We start from the raw sequence: 20,736 nt of genomic DNA, 5'->3' as shown, positions 1-20,736 counted from the left end.
AGTAACAACTGGGACCCTTAAGAGCGTATTGAACCCTGCAACTTTCCTTAATGGTTCAGTACAACATTATTTGGCACAACTCCTTATGTAATTCTGATACTCTGTAAAAATAATAGCATTTCAAAGTCCCTTAGGGTTGCTTAGTATAAGAACTTTGTGTTGTATAATACAGAAACATAGAAAAGGCTGGCGTAACTTCTAAGGCAAATGTTTTTTGGTGCTGCTTTGTTTACTGAGGTACGTTAATCTTCTCTGAAAAAAAACCTCAAGCCAAACCACCCCAGAAATATACAACAGCCTAAATTAAAAAAAATTAAAAAAGAAAAAAGAAAAATTAAAGAAAAAATAAAATCTCTGTACTTCTGAGATGGAAGGTGTTACCAGTGAGGTCCTGCTCCAAACCCCACAGAAGTCAGTGGAAAGACCTACTGACCCAAGCCGGCTTTTGGGGCACAGCAAGCAAGAAGCCCACTCTGCCAGACTGCTGGCAAAAGCACTGTAACCAGCAGGCTTTTTTCTTTTTATTGTATGGATGTTTCAGTATTAAAAATTCATACTTGAAAAGGCTTGTTTGTCTCACATACACAGAGCAACCCCTTAACTATGAGAAATAAGCATAATCCGATTGCTCAGCTGAACACCCAACTGAATCTCAAGCAAGAAAGAGATGGTCCTGCGGTATGCTGACAGTGCTAGAATACACAAATTATTAAATTCAAATTCTGGCTACCGTCTACCGATGGCCAAAAGTAAAACTGCTTCTCTGCTTTCATTTCCCTTTCTGTAAATACTGGTAAAGTGCTTATTTATATCTCTACCTGAAAGCATCATACCAATAACAAACAAACAGATAATAGCAAATTTACAGATAGATCTATATCAAGCTGCTTTTTTCTTCTCTTTGTAATGTTGATTCTGTACAAGGAAAAATGTTTGATGCAAACATTGATATAAACTAATGAAATCAACACATCATATACAATATATTTCACATTCCATATTAAAACTCTGTTATTAAAAAAAAAAGAAAAAAAAAAAAAAAAAAAAAAAAAAAAAAACACGTTCCCCAAAAAAAGAGAGTCTGCTTATTTAAAAAAAAAAAACAAACCAGTGGTAGAGGTAGGTTTAGTTATTCAACAAAAATTCTGTTCTTTCTTCCACTCTAAACAAAATACAGATTGTACACATTATTTACTCTGTATCTTTGTGACCATATTTTATGATTCCTGTATTATTCCATAGGTGCCCAACACCTGGCTGTGACGGCTCTGGCCATGTGACAGGGAACTATGCATCCCACAGAAGGTAACAACCATCCCATCACATGGGGCTGCAGTGCTCAGGGCTCTCGGCTGGCAGCAGCAGAAAGAGGTGGCTCTTATTCTGTGTGCTTCTTTCAGCTTGTCTGGCTGCCCTCGTGCCAGGAAAGGAGGTATCAAAGTCACTCCTACCAAGGAAGAAAAAGAAGACCCTGAACTTAAGTGAGTACAGAAGCAGGGGTGCACCACCGGTGGAAGGGGGGAAATGGCCTGTGTGAGTTCAGGAGTTGAGGAATCATAGGGAGATGCCCCAGTTAATCTCAGCCATGTGAGAATAGTGCCCAGAGCTGGAAGCAAACCAAGTGTTTCTGCTTCTTCTGGAGTTGGTGGAGTCCATCACCTAGGAGACTGAACAGTGAGGAAGGATTGCTGTATCTGCTTGTATTCCTCCAATTATTTTAAAGAGTGCTATGCCAATGGGTTGAAAAATTTGGCAAAATGAAGGAAAATTATTACTGACTGAGGTGAAACATGTCAGCTAATTAAATCAGAGTGACACCTTAAAAATATGTTCCAGAGAACTTAAATATCTGTAAGTCTCAAGTCTTTTCTATATCTATGAATGAAAATTTCACTTAAAGTGAAAACTGGAAACTCCGTAGAGATTCACTACATTCTTGGCTTGAATGCACATTCCATTAAAATTTGGAAATGAAAACTGCCAGAATATAAAAGTGAAGACTTCGTTGTATGGAGAGCTGTCTTAATACTTGCTAATGATATATGTGAAACTGCATAACACTGACAGAGCAGCACAAAAAATTCCCTCTCCTTTCTTTGCAAATATTTGCATGGATTTCCATGCAAGTTTTCCAGTTACAGGAACCCACCCTCTGTTTCATACCAGAAACCAAGATAAAAAGGAGACAATGTTGACTTTCTGTACACTTGAAGAAGCATGATTTATTGCCCGTGATAGAATTTCAAATTTCTTTTCCAGTAAAATACTATCTAAATAAATGTCTTATTTTCTCAGTCTCTACAGCTGTATTTTAGGTTGCCTTATTTTAGTATCAGTTGAACCCCCATAACCAACCTTGACAAGAGCTGGATGCTCTGGTACAGTGTGCCAACAGGGACCAAGTTTTACGCCATTAAAGCAAAGTAGCAAAGGCAGCCAGAATTATTTTCTCAGGATTTTTTGAGAATGTCTTTGCCTGCTCTCTACAGTGAAAATGAGGGTTCTTTTGCTGTGTTTCTGTAGATGCCCAGTGATAGGCTGTGATGGCCAAGGTCACATATCAGGTAAATACACTTCTCATCGCACTGCTTCTGGTTGTCCTTTGGCTGCCAAGAGACAGAAGGAGAGTCCTGTCAATGGGTCTTCGCTATCCTGGAAACTGAACAAACAGGAGCTGCCACACTGTCCTTTGCCAGGCTGCAACGGGCTGGGTCATGTTAATAATGTTTTTGTCACGCACAGAAGGTATAACTTTGTGTTTTCTCTTTTCATTTTTCCTTAACATTCCACTCTGAATTGGCAACATGTGAGTTTAGAGTCAGAATAAATTGTGCTAAAGTCTTTTGAGTAATAACATTGCAGGCAAAGTGATACAAAACAGAATTACTTTGAGAGACTTAAACTTTTATGTCTTTTTCTATGTTCCCATTGAAGCATGACTTTCCAAGGTGTTCAGATTAGTACAGTGTCTATGCATTTTAAAATTAAGAAGAGTTATTTCCTAGAGAAATATGGAGTTGTATCTGCATATCTTCCAAAGAAAAGAGAAATATCATTGAAATGTCACCAGAAAAGATTTAGCCAACAGTCATTCATTTAATCTTTCTACCAGTGGAAAAGTTATACTCATAAACTTTGTATTTAAGCAGCTAAAGTTACACAAAGGAAAAACAATAAGCATGCAGCTCTTATATGGATTAAAAGTTCAAAGTTATAACAATCTTACAAAGAAAATTATCATTGAAGAGAAGTCACACATATAACTAAAAACAAACACTATCTATCACTGTGAAAAATAATAATCTGACTATATTGAATCAAAAATAATCAAAGACTCTGATTGGCAAGTTTGGTATTCTGTCTTTAATAGTAATTAAGTCTACATTCTCTGTCTCCTTTGCTTTCTTCCTAACAATTTGAGCCAACTTCTCCAAAACATCAAATGCCCATGGTCATTTGAATAAATTCAGTCAGAGTCCAGTGTTATCTTAATTTTATTTCCTACATCCCATTTAAAAGTATTTTCATTAGTACACTACTGTAAATTGTGGCTAATTAAGCAAGTAGCAAAAACTGTATTTTAGCTGGTAGCAATCCATAGTACAGATGATTCCTGTCCTACATGAGACTGGGTTACTCTCAAGATCACATTAGTTAAAATGATGTAGCAAATATAACTTTGTTTTATATCCTTTCCTAGGATGTTAGAAACCTAACAATTTTCTCATGGGTTTCAAACAATCTCCCAGCTAGCTATCTGCTCTGGGCAGAGATAATAAGCAAAAATTTAGAAATTAAGAACTAGCATCTTTCTGTATAGCTTTTAGCCAAGCTAATGAAAGCTTAGGTTTTGCTACTTTTGTTGTTTTTGGGGTGGGTTTTTTTTGCTATGTGGAAATGCCTTGTCTGTTAGGATTCTCTTTTTTAAAAAATTTTTACACACACATACACACACACACACATCAACCATTTTCCTGTGGAACAAAATTTTCCCTCTCTCCTTACTCAGATACACCTAAAAACAAATCTTGCTGCCAGTTCTTCAGCACATGGGTATTTCTTCTTTGTTATTTATAAAGATAGTATTAAGACAGTGCAATTCCTCTTAGCCCTTTAGTGGGCTATAAAAATTGCCTCCGATAATTACCAGCTGATGAAATTGTAAGCTTTGAAATAGCAAAATGTAATTTAATGTGAACAGTGGTTAAAAAGCAAACTGACTATATAATGGAACCATTCAAAAAAGCTATTACAGCCTATAGGGTATATCCAGAGTTATTATTGTATTGATCATTATTATGTATCAACAAAGTGATACAATAATTGGTCACTGTGGACATCATCCCATTAACTAATTTTTTTTAGGATAGTAAACTTGCCATTTTAAATACCACACTCTCCTCTCCTTTGGAGCACAATCCCTTGATAAAAACAGTTTGTAAGTGTTTGAATTTGACAAATTCTGTAAATGCATCTTCATATAGCTTAACAGTAGCTGCTACTGCAATTTTGTTTATTTTGAAATATGCTTAAGAGTTGTTTACTCATAGATTGAGATTTCTGTGCCAATTTTCAAGCTGAAATATACAGCTAAATGACTCTTTATGAGTTATGTCATTCCCCGAAGCCATGCTATAATGGAGATACTGATGTGACCTTAGGTACAGAGGTCTGTCCAAGTGCATGATAATATTGCCTGAAAGGATTGTTGCCATTTTCAAGTGGGTGCTAATGTTTTTTTTTCCTATCTGTTTCAGCCTGTCTGGTTGTCCTCTGAATGCACAAACCATAAAAAAGGGCAAAATTTCGGAAGAATTAATGACTATCAAGCTTAAAGCAAGTGGCGGTAAGGAGATCTGTAAAAAATGATGACATTTATTTAGATAGAAGGGCCCTGACTCCCATTTATACTTGTGCCCCTTTATGCCATTCTGGCATTAATTCTCAGTACTCTGTCTCTAGCAATAAAAATCGTGACTAACAAAAAATATTTGCATGAGAGATTATAAAATTATTCTCATTTACGTCTTGATAACTGAACATTGAGGATATGCTTTTGTTCCAGAGCATTATTTTTTTTATTTGGGTATCCTTTCAATATTGTTTTAATTAATAAACAATTAGTTACAGATCAGGAGGACTTAGCTATCTGAATAAGGTACGAAGAGAGAAATATCGTGGGCAGAAACTGACTCATCTCTCTAACTTCATTCCTAGATGGTTTAGTATCTATGCAGTGCTTGTGCAATTTAGCTAACCTAAGTGCAAGGCAATAATTAGCAAAGAGTTGCACGGGGAAATGTGTAGGAGTCTCCCTTCTTATACAATGTGCTTTAGCAAGTTGGGCATTGAGCCAGGATTCAGGAAATCCAGTCTTTAGCCTCCAACTGCTGAGGAAAATGGTTGCATTACTGCTTACAGATTTCCCATGCTGGCTCCCCAGTAGACTCGGTTCTAGGCTTTAAAGCAGTAACAACAGTGGCACAAATCTCCAGGCAGAGTTGGGCTCAGAGTGATACTAAGCAGAAACAAGCACATGCATTTGCCAGCAGCTGCTACAGCTCAGTATTTTTCAGGATAAGGCTTTCATTAAAGAACTGAAGCTTTTTTACTTTGCTATCTGACTTGTTGGAATGAAAAAGACTGCCTTCCTTGGGGTTTTTTGTTGGTTTTTTTTTTCCCTGCAATACTTAGCTTTCTGAAAATTTCACCCTTTCCTGTTATTTAAACTTCACTATTTATCAGATATAACTAAGGCTGTGCTTATTGAAGTTATTCTGCACAGGAGCTTGCCCCCACAGAGATTCTTGCAAAATCAGAAACAGGTACAGATGAGTGAACAATTACAATACTAGTGAAGATGTTGCCCGGCTGTATTTCCTGAAAAAGAAGGGTTCCTGTTGCATTCTCTTAAAAAAAAACAAAACAAAACAAAAAAACCCAAACCAAACCAAACAAACAAAAACCCCACACCCAAGCACCATAAAAATCTCCTCACATTTATGATAAACTTTCCTCTTTCTGGGCAATTTTTTCTTTCTGTACCCTTCAGCTTGTAGTTGCATGATGCAATGAAAAAAGAAAGTGTGAAAAAATTAGGACCAAGATAGCCCCATCTATGTTTCAGGTCATATAAATGTTTAAGAGGAAGGCAAGAATTTTGACAGTAAAATCAAAGACAATATAAGGATCAATCATTTGTTGAAAATCTTATTTTGCTATGATTAAATACCAGGTAATGCAGCTGGTTACTTATACATCCATTGTCATGTGTACACTTTAAATCTGATGTTGTTATTTTCAACTATTTACAGGCATTGAAAGTGATGAAGAAATAAGACACTTGGATGAGGAAATAAAAGAACTGAATGAATCCAATCTTAAAATTGAAGCTGACATGATGAAACTTCAAACTCAGGTATGCCATAAATGTGAAACCCTTTCCTATGCTATGTTTAAGCGTGATAAATAAATTAAATGCTATGTAAATGTTATGTTTAAAAATAGCTAGTCTCCTCTGCACTTTTTTCCAAGCTCTTGCTTTTTGTTGTTTTCTGTAAATGAGTAGCAGGTATTGTCTTAAAGATCTGGTGAATGACAAATTCAGGACAGTTTGTAGGTAATCTTAGCAAGTAGACATGAAAAATACTTACCAAACAAAACACCCATTTTCCTTTGTTGACCAAACATCTGCTTACCAAACCAGGGAGATCCTATGACTTGAGTTTTTAGGGATGATAATTCTTCTTACAAACCCACTCCAAGTCTTAATGAGTACCTAAGAAAATTTTCCTAGTTTAGCTCACCCATTGTCAATTATTCAAATACTTTGAATTTTGCCTCCAGGCAACAGCTGGTAAGGAATGTATACCTTTTGCTAGTTTGTGTAGCAGAGGATTTTGATGGGAGTTATGCAAAAGAGTCATTCTCTTTCATTATTTTGTATACTGGAGAGATTAAGTTGTCTTTAATATGCTGATAGTGGTTCTATGGAGTGAGCTGTATAGCTTCATCCCTTCCGACTCCCATATACACCTGGAAGATAACCCGGGCAGATTCGGTAAAAGCATGAGCAGAAGCTTCAGAATTTTCAGAATAAAAGTGAAATAAAATTAAATCTGTGAACAGAATATAAATCCAAACTGATCTAAACCAAACTGAGGGTAACCATACCCCCCCTCTATTTTCACCACATTTGAATGAGCAGTGTTGACTCCTGCTGTTTTTGCAATAACCACTGCGTGTATGGTCTAAACAAGGTAGAAAGAAGCCTGTGCCACCTGCGCTGGATCTAAACAATCTGGCTGCACACCACAGCATTTGTGGGGATATCCAGCCCAAACTACACTGCAGGGGGGACGGGCTCACTGTCACAGGCCATTAGGTTCTCTCTGGTGGTCACTGCGCTATTTGCATGGAGATTGCCCAGTTTATGCAGTCAGATTTCTTCTCCCTGGACTTTCTCCCTGGTGAAGGCAGCTTGACCAGCAAAGCCTGAACCACGGCAGGAGACATAAACCTCCTACCTCCTTTTACTCTACCCCAGCCAGGTGTTAGACTGCTATGAACACCCTCCAGAGGAGGGGTTGTAGTGGATGACAGGCACAGAAAAAGGGGTTTCTCACACTGGGGAGTTTTTCTGTGTGGCTGTGCATGAACAAAGGAACTAAAGTGGCCACAAGCAGGAAGCATTTCAGTAATGCAAAGAGGTGCATACTAATAAGGAAGGGTGGGCATGACAACTGTGGGTGTGACTGCACTGGTCATTGTGGAGCTGTGGTGGGGCTCAGGGATGGCAGCCCTTGGTTCTGCTCTGCTGAGCTGTCTGCTCCCAGGACAAGGAGCAGGGCAGGAGGGAACCAGACCCTGCCATTGCTCATTTTGTTTTTTTCAGCACTGCTTTCGACATCTAAACTTTCAGATCTGACTATGTCCCAGAACTCTCACTTTAAAAAGATACCATTTTTTTCTATCTTGGCTACTTTTTCCTGCTCTTTCCAAAACCCTCCTTTCCATTCCATTGCTCAGAGATCATCTTTGTGATACGTGCTCAGCCTCTTAGTTTCCTTTCCACTCTATTTTTTCCTCATTGTTCCCAGCACCAGGCCTGTTGCTAATCCCAGCCAGCCCAGAGCTCACCCAGGAGCAGGGCGGGAAAGCAGCACAACAGCTAATACCCAATACCCGTGCCCTTGCTATTGTGGTCGAGCAGCAGGGATGCTGTAAGAGCAGGACAGCAATGAAAACATCAACCTCCTTTCTCCTTCCCTCCGCCAGCCCTGAGGCCACACTCCATCCTAGCTCCACACTGACCCTCCTCTGCAAGCTCAATTCCCTCCTCCCACTCTGGGGCACTCTCTAGTGCTTTGCTGCCGCAAGGTTTCTCCATTAACCAGCAGCAAGGTCCCTCATTTCAGAGCAAATACAACCTCTTCTTTGCTCTGAATGTTCTGTGGAGAAGTTACATCTCTCCTAAAAAAGGCATAGCTGAGTTTTTCAGATTCATCATGGCCTCTCTCATAACCACGCAGCTGATATTTTGGGTTCAAACTGCAGAAACAATGCTTTCAAGGGTTTGTCTGTGTTTGTGCCTGCCTATCTCTTTTAGATCACATCTATGGAGAGCAATTTGAAAACAATAGAAGAGGAGAACAAACTCATAGAGCAGAACAACGAGAGCCTGTTGAAGGAGTTAGCTGGCTTAAGCCAAGCCCTTATCTCCAGTCTCGCTGACATTCAGCTGCCACAGATGGTAAGCCCACAGCCAGCAGGTTAACACCTTCTTTTGAGACTGCATTGCCAGCACTTGAAGCAGATGAGAAAGCTCAGGGACTGGCAGGAGCACTGGAGCTGCATTAGCAGAAAGCACTTTTAGGCTGATTTGCTTTGCAAAGATGCAGGATCATGAAGTCTGTGTGGTTGTAGGCGCAATTGCTTTCAGGAATGAGCCAGACCTGGTATCTCTGCCCTGTACCACACCATGCAAGAGAGGCTTTTCCCTCAAACCTCCCTGTCTGAACACCCATCCTGCACAAAGAGTGAAAACTTCACTCTCATGAGAATCCTCTCTGACTTAGCTCCCAGATCAAAACTATAACCTGTTTCATACAGATGATTTTTCTTGAGATAACCAAGCTCCATCTTCTCAAGAATTTCACATCATACTTTCAAACTAAGCCAAATCCACAGAGGTACTTGTGTTTCCAGTTCCCCTTCCAAATGTCAAGAGTGCTACTGGAAGATTAAGAAAGGACAGTTAGGGGGAGCGTCAGTCACAATCCCAGAGACGACAAATAGGCCACAAAAAAAAAAAAAAGTTACACTGATCATAATATCTCCAACTCCTTTTCTTGCTTGGAGAGAGTATGAATTCCCCAGGATGTGCAACTCCTGTAATTTCCACAACCCTTCCATTAATTTGGATGTCTGCCCTGTTCATGACTTCTCCCCAGTTGCCATATTGCTCCTTTGGCATGCTTTGGGGTTGGGTGTTTGGGTTTTTTCGGCCTTCATTTTACCTCCTACAATTATAATCTGTTTTGTCTCCATTTAGGGGCCAATCAGTGAGCAGAATTTCGAAGCATATGTAAATACACTCACAGACATGTACAGCAATCTGGAACGGGACTATTCTCCCGAATGCAAAGCTCTGCTGGAAAGTATCAAACAGGCAGTGAAGGGCATCCATGTGTAGGATGTGAAAGCTGCTGGGCAACAGAAATTACTTAACAGCAGTAAACTCCAGATGGATCTGTTAGGAGTTCATGTACTGCTAAGGGACGTAGGTTGCCATGCTGCATTTACAATTGCAACATTGCACTAATTTTTTCCCAGCTGACATAAAAAAAGAATAAAACCACAACAGACTATTTGTATTAACAGCAATGCACTCTGTTAGTATATTGTATTTATTTCAGTACAATTTCTTTTTTTTTCTTCTTTTGCACTCAGTTTTTGTAAAGTGAATGTAAAAAGTGTGTGCGACTATTTTTTATATTTTTTATTTATTTCTAATCAAAGAGTTGGTTTTTTTATCTTTTAACAGCATTTTTGCGGCCTGCCATATTTTTACAAATGTGTTTATTAATTTATTTTCCAATGGGATTTTAAATAGACTGAAAGCTATACTGTAAATTAAATAACTTGCTGGGTTTGTACAGGAAGAAAAAAAAAACCTATGAAAGTAACAAATGACTGAACCGTGGTTCTAGTTTTATTTTCCTCACATCCTGCTTTTTTATAATGGCTTTGTATCAGAAATGGGTTTGCAGTAACATGAGATGTGAAGATGCATGGAATGAGAAGATAAATGGTGCCCACTAGTGGGGAACTTGGGCTCTTAAAAGCACAGTATGCTGGAAAACAGTGTGTTAAAGAATATGTTAGCAATAATGAAATATAGCAATCAGCAAAGCACTTGACTTGGCTGTGTGATTTAGCCTATGAGAATGATTATTTAAAATGTTTCAAGAGAACTTCAGATTTATTTTACCACTGCAGCTTTTGTTCAGAGTTAGCTCATGGAGGAAAATGACAATTATTTCTAAACAACAAGGGTAAATTAGGTAGGTACTGGTACTTTTTTAGTATGAGACGTTGAGGTTTTATGCAAGTGACCAGTATTGCAATGGATTTGGATTGAAAAAACGCAAACACATCCCAAGCTGAAGGCTTTGTACATAATGAGTCGAACACATCTCCCCTGAAATGGCATTTAATACTGGTTTGAAGGTAATGGCAGCTGAGAAGGTAGTGGTCTGTCTGGAGGGCAACAACACCCCTCTGGCTCCACGGTGGTCGCTTGTCCCTTTGAATGACCAGTAGCAACACCGTGACTGGTTTCTCCCATCCTTCTTCACTAAGACTAGGCTTATACTGAATTTGTCACCAGTCTTCTGGTAGGTTCCCAAGTGCTACAGAGCAGACAGACAGGCGGAGGTGTGGACAGACAAGCACTTGCGCAGAGGTATCCGGTTAGCCTGGGTGTGGAACTTCTGAATCCGTCAGAAACTAGCGGTTGCTATAACAGAGGCAATGTCTATTTCAGGGATTGTAAGTAATTAAGCATTGTTTCAGAAGTTTTTTTTATATTTATTTTTTTTAAGAAAAAGGTATAAACAACCAGCTAAACTGCCTTTTTTGTATGCACACACACCTCATGTGCATATGTGCCTCAGTGTAAATGTATACATGGATCTAGCGTGTGTTTAATTTTTCCGTGCTATAATGAAAGTGTTTATTTTTATTAGCCGCATTTATATTTAGATTGAATATGATGGCATTCACAGGCTTGACATATACAATTATATTATTACTGTTCCTGCACAAAAGTACTATTCAGAAGTGATTCAACTCTCATGCACTGTGGTCACTGTTCTGCATTAGGTGGGGCTTGCTTTTTGTTGGGGGGTTGATTCAACTCTCCGATCTTAGTTTAGACAGGGGAAAATGTGTGTTCTTAGGAGCTGTGTTTATTTTTAAATTGATTTTTCAAAAGCTACCATATGTGCTGTCTCACATAAATAGGAGAACACCAAACAAAAATTTGCTATTAAAGTTATTGTTCTTGCTAAAAACTCAAAAAGCAAACATTTGTTATACTTGTTAAATGCATACAAAATAATTTCACTCATTACAAAGACTAAAGTTTAATTTACTAAATATTTAACAAATTTGTTATATATTTTATTTAAGTAAAAAAATTCTCTTACTGACCTATGTATTTATTATTATGATTTACTATGGCTTCAGGTTAATTTATCTGTGTTTGGTTGTTTGCTCAGGATGTTCTGTGAAGTATGTTTGTATTTATTTGCCTCCCTCGTACTTGATGTGTTTTGTAATGTGCACTGGTTTTTTTTTCTTTCTGTTTTTCTTTCCTTTTTTTTTTGTGTTTAAACGCATTGATGAGCTATACTGTAAATTAGACCTTTTGTAAAGAGCAATGATGTATGCATTTTTTAATTTGGAGTAGTTTGTATACTGTTTCTTCATACAATTAATATTTCTTACATCAAAACAACAAAATTGTGTTCTGTGCTGTACATTTGGTGTATGGTAGGAAATAAAATTGATAATGAAATATTGCAGCAAGTTTGTTGGGTTTTTAGCCTCTAGATGCCGACTTATATTACACTTTCTTAACTGCACCTGCCACTATACGATGTGTCATATGTTTCACTTGCTTTGTGTACAAAATGTGTCACCCTCATAAGTAAATTTCTGATATAAATAATTTAATTAGTGTTTTACTTTGTCAATTTGAAATAAGGAGGAGAAAAATAGAACCGCTTAAGAGGTCCCTTTCACTTCTCAAGGGAAAAAAAAATTGAGATGATAATCACTGCATTATTTAATGCATTCTTTTCTTGGCAATTGTAGACTTCATTTATACTGATAAAGTACAGGATTTGTGCTGACCTTTAACAGCTGCTAAACGATGTTTAAACATAAAAGCCATTGTAAAGTTTCCAGCAATTCGGAACCGCCCACTGTTCCAGTGCAATTTTCTGCTGAGAATTGCAGTGCTCAGACATAGCAGAAATAAAAATCTGCTGGTTTTAGAAAGACAATATTTCCATCTAATGGACTTGCTTTTTTCATTGCTTGTTGTAGAGAATACAGGAAACAGTTTTATTTAGGATGCCTGCTAATGGATTCAGGAGCATTTCTTGTCTTGGATTCCAACTTTCCACATATAGAGAATAATTTTCATTTGGAAAATAAATCGAATTTAAATGCCATAAAGCAGCTGATAATTATTCATTTTAATAGACATCTTCAGATAAACCAAAATGGACTGACACATAAAAAATTACATGTACTGCAGTTAGCTAGAAAGGAATTTAAAAATTTGTATCACATGAATCTGGGACGCTCACAAATCTTGCCAGGTTTGAAGCTGTAGAGTCAGCAAAGGGCTGGAATGAAGACAGACCTGTCCTGGGAAGCTCTGTTCCAGTGGAGTTCAGAGTTTGCTTTGTTCTAGGACACTTATCCAAGGGCACCATGAACAGGTTCTTTTTATTAGGCAAGTTATTAGTTATTTATGTAATATGACAATTAATATAAAATAGTATTTTTAAGGATTCTTAAAATTTACTATTAAACTTCTGCTGTGGATCTTCATATCATGAGACACTAGTGGGACACTCTCCTCACACATTGCAGACGAAGCACAAAACAGATCTGTCTTAGCAATGTGCCTTAATGCTAAACAGATGAAGACTGAGGCCAACATTTTCATTTTATCTGGCTGCCTAAATTCAAATCACAAATTTAGAAAGACTTATTGTCAGACAGACACCTCTTCTCATGTGATTTTCAAAGTTCTATAATAAATATGATTATCTGCTGTTTATAAGATTCCAGAAAGGTAGTGCTATGAGGATGTTGGGCTCTACATACACTTAAGAAAACTATGCTTTAATCTCAAATATTTCCAGCAATCTGAGACAAGGATTGTGAGCAGAAAACCACTTTTCCTTGTGGTTTTGGACAGGAATATGATATCCACAGTTGTGATGAAATTATTATTGTTATCTAAAGACTATCTACATTCATCTTTAAACAACTTGCTCTGATAATTCTTTGGTGTTGAAATTATGGCCTCTTTCCATAAAAAAAAAAGGAATAAACAGTTAAGCTAGATTCATTATTAAACTAATATTAGCTGGCGGGTTGGGGATATCCCAAAACAACAAAACCCACTGTGCTTGAACAATTTTTCAAACCACTTTCGTCTTCTGAAATTTCCATTTCTAACAATTATTCTGTAACTATGTCTATAGAAGTAGGAAAAGTACTTAATTCAGTAAAAATACATAAACCCCGATTTGTTAATTAATTTGAGTAGAAGATTTAAATATGAAAAAGAAGGAAGGGGAGCAAGGACAGTCAATATCTGCTGTCCTGACAGCTCAGGAAGTCTATCCTATCTCTTAACTAACCATGATAAAGAGTTTTGAGTCTATGATGTAGAAAATAGATTCTGTAGAAAACAGATTCTCCTTTCTACTGGAATTTTATCTCTATGTACTAATTAAGCATCTCTTCTCTCTTGCTGACTTAGTGTATATATATATATCTAACTGTGTCGTGGCTTTTCTACTCAATGCCTCTTTGTCCTACTTACACTGTACTTTTAATAAGTCACAGGATTTCTTGATGGGAATTTGTTATCATGCAGTGACACAGAGTTATGACACAAGTCCTCTCCTTGGTTTCCTCCTGTGCTCATTCTGTGCAATATATTCTACCTGTCTTGGAAATTCTGCTGTGCCTAAACTTTTTTATGATTTATGCAGCTGTGTAACTCGGATGCTGTCAGGAGATCTGCACCAGACAAAGTCCTTTGTTCGACTTGCTCAGGATACTCTGGGATGATAGAGCTCCATTTAGCTTTTGTGCAATGTAGGACAGTGACCTACTTTCAGTACCTTTCAATATCTCGTTCTGGCTTGGTTTTCTTCTGTCTCTTTTGCTCTAGTAAGTCTTAGACAGCCAAGCTTACACATAATTGCATCAGGGATTAGTCTGATTTCCTGTCTGACTTCATGGTACAAATTGCTTCAACTGCATTTCATTCTTAACGAATGTTCCCAGGGACATTGTCTAAGTAAATCTCAGGACTTTTCAGTTATGTGATAGCAATTACTATTTAGGTTGCTGCTGTCTGCTCCTGAAACTGTTACTGCACAAGATTTTTTCCAACCAGCTTTTGGTGCCCAGCTTCACATCCCTTGGAGGAACCTAATTTTTAGAAGCTAAATGCACAGCTGGTTTTGCTAAGCAGGGTCTTTTCCAAATTCTCTTCTCTGGCCAATCCAAATTACCAGCTACTAAGTTTTCGTATTATTTCATAGCTTTGTTATTTATATCTATATATATTTAATATATATATCTTGCTAATACTTGTTTTCACAAACAAGACATCATAAAATTCCAGGTGGGTACTTGTAGCCATCCCAGGTATTGAAGAAAACGTCACTTTTGTTTCCCCAAGCCTGGCTCTAAACCTTACCAAACTCCTCATTTATTGTTTGTGAGCATCTTTTTTATTTTTTTTAAACCTTTTTTTTTTCTTTTCCACAAAAAATTAAAAAAATAAGGAAAAACTAAGGAATTAATCTCATTCTTTCTTTAACTGATGATATTGTCTGTCCAAACATTTCTCTGAAGCTGGGATTAGGGTTGAAGCTATCTGGCTAGCAATATTCTCTAATTACACTAACAGCATCTTACATGCACCCTCTGCTTACTTCTAAAACAATAAAAAAAATCTGAATCAGGACCAAGGTTCTAGACTGATTTCAAAATTATTGGGATGAAAATGATCTGATCCTTTAGATGCAGGATGAGGTTTATTCCTTTGGGAAGGAAGTGCCTAGGAGTTGGTTTCTTTAATTCTGATGTATGGTCAAAAAGATTTTAGGGAAGGAATGAAGGTTTTAAAAAGCTCATAAAAACTTACCAGAAGAATGGGTGTAAATTGAATTCCTTCAGTGGAAGTGCAGTGCCATCTCCACAGACTGAAGAGCTGAGATCTGCACAGACACGTGGCAGAGGTACTGCACACGGAGCACCAATGCTGAAGACTGTGAGGGGACCACCTTGTGTTTTCCAGCTGCCAGGAGACAAAACAGCACCTCAGAAACCCCAGACTGAGGCCCTACTCAGGCTTCTAGGTAACCCTGAGCAAGAGACTTGATTCTAGCTCTGTTTCCACATCTGGGAAATGCAAATCACTCCAAAGTGCATTGGGAATAAGCAATGCCAGTCTTACACAGGGGTATGAGGTACAGATGTGTGTAAAATGAGGGAGAAAGAGCCAGAGCAGATGTGTAAGCACATATAACACACCCTCCCCTTTTTTTCCTTTTTTCCTTTTTATAAGACATTATTATAGTCTTCATTCTATTGCCCTGGTTTTTATTTTATGGCTTCCCTCGAAGATATCTTCCAGTTAGTGCTGCTGGCCAGTCTCAAACTAAATTTTCAAAATGCAGAAGCTTAATTTCAAAACAACAGAAGCAATGGCTATAAAAGCAGGAGTATTTTTATTGAGATAATGGAGCTCCTACAGATTTTGTGAAAAATCAGCTGATTGCTATGAGAGCAAAATTATGATTCATGAGAAGAGGGAAGAGGAGGGAGGTTCAGCTGTTAGAGCTTCTGTTTGGCAAGGGCCAGCTCCAGATCAGCATGACGTACAACTCAGAGTAGCAGCAAGAGTTAGCGCAAGGCTGGCCAGAGAACTGTCCTTGTGTGCTTGGTGCAGCATCAAAGGATGAAAATAGTGCGCGTGTCATGTGTGAGTGTAAATATTTCAGCAAGAATGAAGGTAGACAAGCAGTAACTATAGAACTGTATTTATGGTAACAGCTACAGGGTTGGGGCACAGGGCAGAAAACCACGGGAGTCTCGGGAGCCACACTACATCAGTTCCACCCAGTGCAGAACAGGCTTGTTTTCCAAATGTGGGTCTTTACCCATTTTGTCACACTAATTACCCTCTCCAGCTTTCTCTGGGATCATCAGGAGTATTACTAACCCTCCTTCCTGGGGAAGCACATGCTACCTCCAGGCTCTGGTTCACCCTGGGATGAGTTTATATCTGGAAGAATGAAGGTATTACCCAACATCAGCAGGGCAGGCTAAGCCTTGCTGGGAAAAACCCCCAGAGGTGCAAAACTCCAGTGGCCAGCACATCTGCTTTTGCAGGCTGAGGTTTGGTGCAGGTGGCTGGTGGTTAGGAGGAACCAAGGTTCTGGCTGTGTGCCTTTTCCCCTCTGCCTGGTGGCACCTTCCCACGCACTGCCAGCCCCAACCAGGCAGCCACTGTCCAGCTGCGCTTCCTCCCTTTTCCCCTCTCCATAGCCAGGCCAGGCTGCAGGCAAACCTTGCTGGATTTTTTCCTGCAAGAGGCTTAAATCTCCTTTCACCATCTTGGGAGCACAGCGTGACTGCAGCCCTGGCTGGCTGGCCCGGCTGCCACCGCTCATGATGCCCTTTTTATTGCCAGATTAGGGGACATTGTCGTGACGCGCGTGAAGCCCTCCAGATAAGGCGCTGTACAAGTTCCAGCAGGTTCCAAATACAACAGCACGGCTTTCGCATCCAGCCCACAGGATCAGAGTTTATTTCCCCAATGCAGACAGCTTTGCACTGCCTTCCTGTTAATTAAAGTAGTGATTACAATACTACACTGTTTACATGCAAGATTTTGCATGGTCTCGGCCATTCACGTGCAAATGAACTTGTAAGCCTTTCTGTGCCCTAAAATCTGCTGATGCCAGTCTTCCAATTCTAACTCCATGTTGTAGGACATGTGGCTTTCTATAGCTTAGCTTTGATGCCCCCAAGTCATATTATCTCTATTCTGAGCTTCATTATGATAAATCTTTCACTGGTTTTAAATCAAAAACTTTAATTGTACCGTACTTATTCAGCTTAGGTTTTGGCTCCTGAAGGCAGCAGTTTTAATTGCATCATTTGTATAGTGGCCCAATATGTTTTGGTGTGAAAAGTGCATTATCACTTTTAATTTTGCATTATTTTCCCCATATGTTTTAGTTACACTAAAACTTCAGATGGGAAGTGATGAGGCTTTCCCACTGTTCCCTCATTCTCTCCTCACTGTTTTTTAAATGAGCTAAGACCACACTATTTTCTTTTGTTCTCATCAGTTGAGGTTTTAGGGAGCTGTTTATTTGTAGGGTAATTCTTGTATTTATGTAGAGCAAGGCATTAGACATTTTTATCCTCTACTTATTAACAAGCCAGATGGTACCGGCTGCTACCCACACAATTCCAATTATCAGATGGCAAACTGAAATATACGTGGGGCAAATGAGAAGATGTATATTAAAGAAGCCTCATGTAGAATTGGCTTCTCAGAGATGTTGATTCACAAAGAGGTACTGGCAATTAGGGTATGACAGCCTGCTGCTGAATGTACAGCATTGGCCTGAGGGCACAAGCATTCAGCTTCCAAAATTTTAATACTCTCTCTCTTTCCCCCATGGTATGAATACACATCTTTGAAATCTGATTCAGGTCTTTCATCCTTTAGACTTCTTGTCTATTTCAGAGTGATATGTGATATCAAAGCCAGTCTGTAAGTTAAGATATCCCAGAAAGATACAGAAGAGCTGAAAATCAACATGAAGTCTGTTCAACACATCTCCTAATATCATGCACTATCATGCACTTATGACATGTACCTCGGTAACACAGAATAGCTCTAACACTGAAATCTAGGATCCAACCAAGTATTACTATTCCAGGTCTCAAATTTACCTAGAAGTTACAATATATACATGGATTTTTGGCTTAAGAACAACTCAATTTCATGTTTAAATATAAGGAGGTCTGGTTATGTTGATTCTGGTTGGCTTCATGGTCTTTTACAACAACTTTCGAAAATTCAGAACCTAGACTCAGTCCTTACATAGGGATTCACCCTACATCATTGACACAGGCTGATAATAAATGAGTGTTTTGGTGGGAGGTTTTATATTGCTTTGTTGTGTTGGGAGTTTTCTTTGGTTTTGGGGTTTTTTTTTCTGTTCAGAAGACAGAATAGGAAAAGTGTTTGGGTAAAAACTGTGCTCTTATGTCTCCTTTATTTTGACAAAGAAATAACATACACGAGTTGGCTGGGAAGATGGTGAATTATGTGTGAAACTTTTTTGTGTGACATTTTTATTCCTCGTCTCTAATGGTTCAAGCTGAAGTGCTAAGCTAAATCAAAACTGATGTCCTCAGATCCAATCAGCTAAAGGAAAAAGTTATTTAAGCTAAAGCAATGGCTTTCTAAAGTTCTTCATTTTCATATGGGCTACTAGCAGATGAATCACCTAGATGACTGGATTTTGCAAAAGTTGTAATGTGAAGCATTTTAGATTGTTTCAAGTTTTTGTTTATAGTATTCAATCAGGAGAACACCTCTTTCAACAGCTGTTCTGACAATGCAAGGGGAAAGGTGCTCTCCTTGCAGCTGTTCCTGGCTCTAACACTTATAACCTACAAGTCTTGGCAAAGTGTCTTAATGGAATGAGTTTAAAAAGCAAATCTGCATGGTTTAACACCATTTACACTTCAAACAGCTGACCACATGCAAATGGCACATGTGCAAAATTCTCATTCCTATTCATGTAGGAGTGAAAGATGTGCACAGGCATTTGTCTGCCATTTGGTTACACAAGTGTATGATTCCACAACTGTGAAGAAGCTGCTGCTGCTTCTTTCTCACCTTTTATCTGTGAAGTGGGGGGGCTAATAGCATTCCTTTCATCTAGCTGTTAGCTGTAGACTTGAGCAAGACCTGCAGTGGTCTCTAGAATGCTCTCAATGAAACCCTAAGTGTAAATCAGTGGTACAGCTATTCACCCAGTCTTGGGGAGATCAGAGTTTGTGGTTGGCTTAATAGATGCAAAAAATTCCAAACCAAACCCAAACCATTGTCTAGTATACTTGTTCATTCCAGTGAAAGAAGCTGACTGCCTACTTTATGTTACAGATATTCCTCAAAAGGGTTAGGCAAAGTAGAGATGTTCAAAATAAACATCTCCTTGTAGATCCAAGGTGCAATTGCCATTTTCTCCCAGTCTACACAACCATCAGTTTTTGCTTCAGTACCCTAAAATCCACCAGGCCAAAGTTTAATTTGATTTCTCAAAATAAGAAAGCCAGCACTGGTCAGATCACTGACATCCTAATTATTGTCAGGTCCGGATTGCAAAGAAGTGATTCAATAGCTGAACATCTGTGTACTTGCTCATAGAGTTGCTGTTTCACCCACAAACAGCTGTGGAGTAGACAGGCAGAATTCTCTGCATGGTGATAATTACAGTGTGCATTACAAAGGAGGCATAGACATAAGAGCATGCAATCAGATTGGGATTTTAACTTTGGAACAGAGAAACACTGCTAGATCCAAGGCTAATATACATAAAATAGGTTTCTCAGCCAAAAGAGAGGAACATTTAGTTAGATATGAATGAGGAATGAGGAAATTAACTTACTAAACAGGAAACTTTATCCAGTCTTAGTTTTGCTTCTGTAGAAACATTGGTTAAGAACTACCCAAGCACACAAACTCTTCCAGATACTGAAACACAATTGATTGTCTATGGAGCTGAAATCTCCTTTAATATGCTTTATTGCTTGCTACATGTGCCTGCCTGCTCTGTCCTAAGCAGTGGTGTTAGCTATTATATTATCATTACTGACCACCATGGTAGTGGTGACAGCTGAGTACCTTTATCAGAGCCCACAATCTCTTCATCCCCTATCTAATGCTCTTTCAGCCCCTCAGTCATATCTTTAGATGAAGATTACTGCAGCTCAGAAGAAAAAAATTAGTGAAATCTTTTTCTCAGGCAATCTTTCAAAGCAAGCAGCTATGTGCTGCTGAAATACTATAAAGTAGAGCTGAAATGAAACAAAATGGAATTTCATGAATGCAGCAGGACTGCTTTATCCCTACATTCTGGATCTAGAAATTCAACTTTCTTTTTCCTTGCTAGGAGCTGAAAGGCATTAAAGTATGAAACAGTGCCTTCCTTGGGTTAATTCTGACAGTTTGAATTCACTGATCCAAGGTTCACATAGGAGTATGAGTGTGCTGGTGTGGTGTTTTGGGGATCACTACCCACAGCAAGACAGAATAGTTTCACCTGAGGTAAACAGAGCATCCTGGATGGTAGCAGGAGTGAATACATCATAAACATA

The 20,736-nt window shown here is 38.6% G+C and overlaps 1 protein-coding gene across 6 annotated transcripts in view; it reads left to right on the top strand.

Annotated features, from left to right (window-relative positions):
* ST18 (ST18 C2H2C-type zinc finger transcription factor) overlaps nt 1-12,082 on the top strand; it is a 100,510-nt gene extending 88,428 nt beyond the window's left edge. For 5 of the 6 annotated variants that reach the window (XM_030965132.1, XM_030965108.1, XM_030965124.1 and 2 more), the window contains 7 exons: nt 1,243-1,305; nt 1,401-1,481; nt 2,524-2,745; nt 4,758-4,846; nt 6,315-6,418; nt 8,609-8,752; nt 9,554-12,082. In XM_030965132.1, coding sequence (XP_030820992.1) covers nt 1,243-1,305; nt 1,401-1,481; nt 2,524-2,745; nt 4,758-4,846; nt 6,315-6,418; nt 8,609-8,752; nt 9,554-9,694 — 844 coding nt within the window. In that variant the 3' untranslated portion in view covers nt 9,695-12,082. Of the gene's footprint in view, nt 1-1,242; nt 1,306-1,400; nt 1,482-2,523; nt 3,661-4,757; nt 4,847-6,314; nt 6,419-8,608; nt 8,753-9,553 lie in introns of those variants that run through there. The other variant, XM_030965140.1, reaches the window with a different exon arrangement.
* Nucleotides 12,083-20,736: the final 8,654 nt, after the last annotated feature.

The sequence above is a fragment of the Camarhynchus parvulus genome, chromosome 2 (assembly GCF_901933205.1).
Source record: "Camarhynchus parvulus chromosome 2, STF_HiC, whole genome shotgun sequence".
Lineage (NCBI taxonomy): Eukaryota > Metazoa > Chordata > Aves > Passeriformes > Thraupidae > Camarhynchus > Camarhynchus parvulus.
This window is presented reverse-complemented; position numbering and strand designations above follow the sequence as displayed.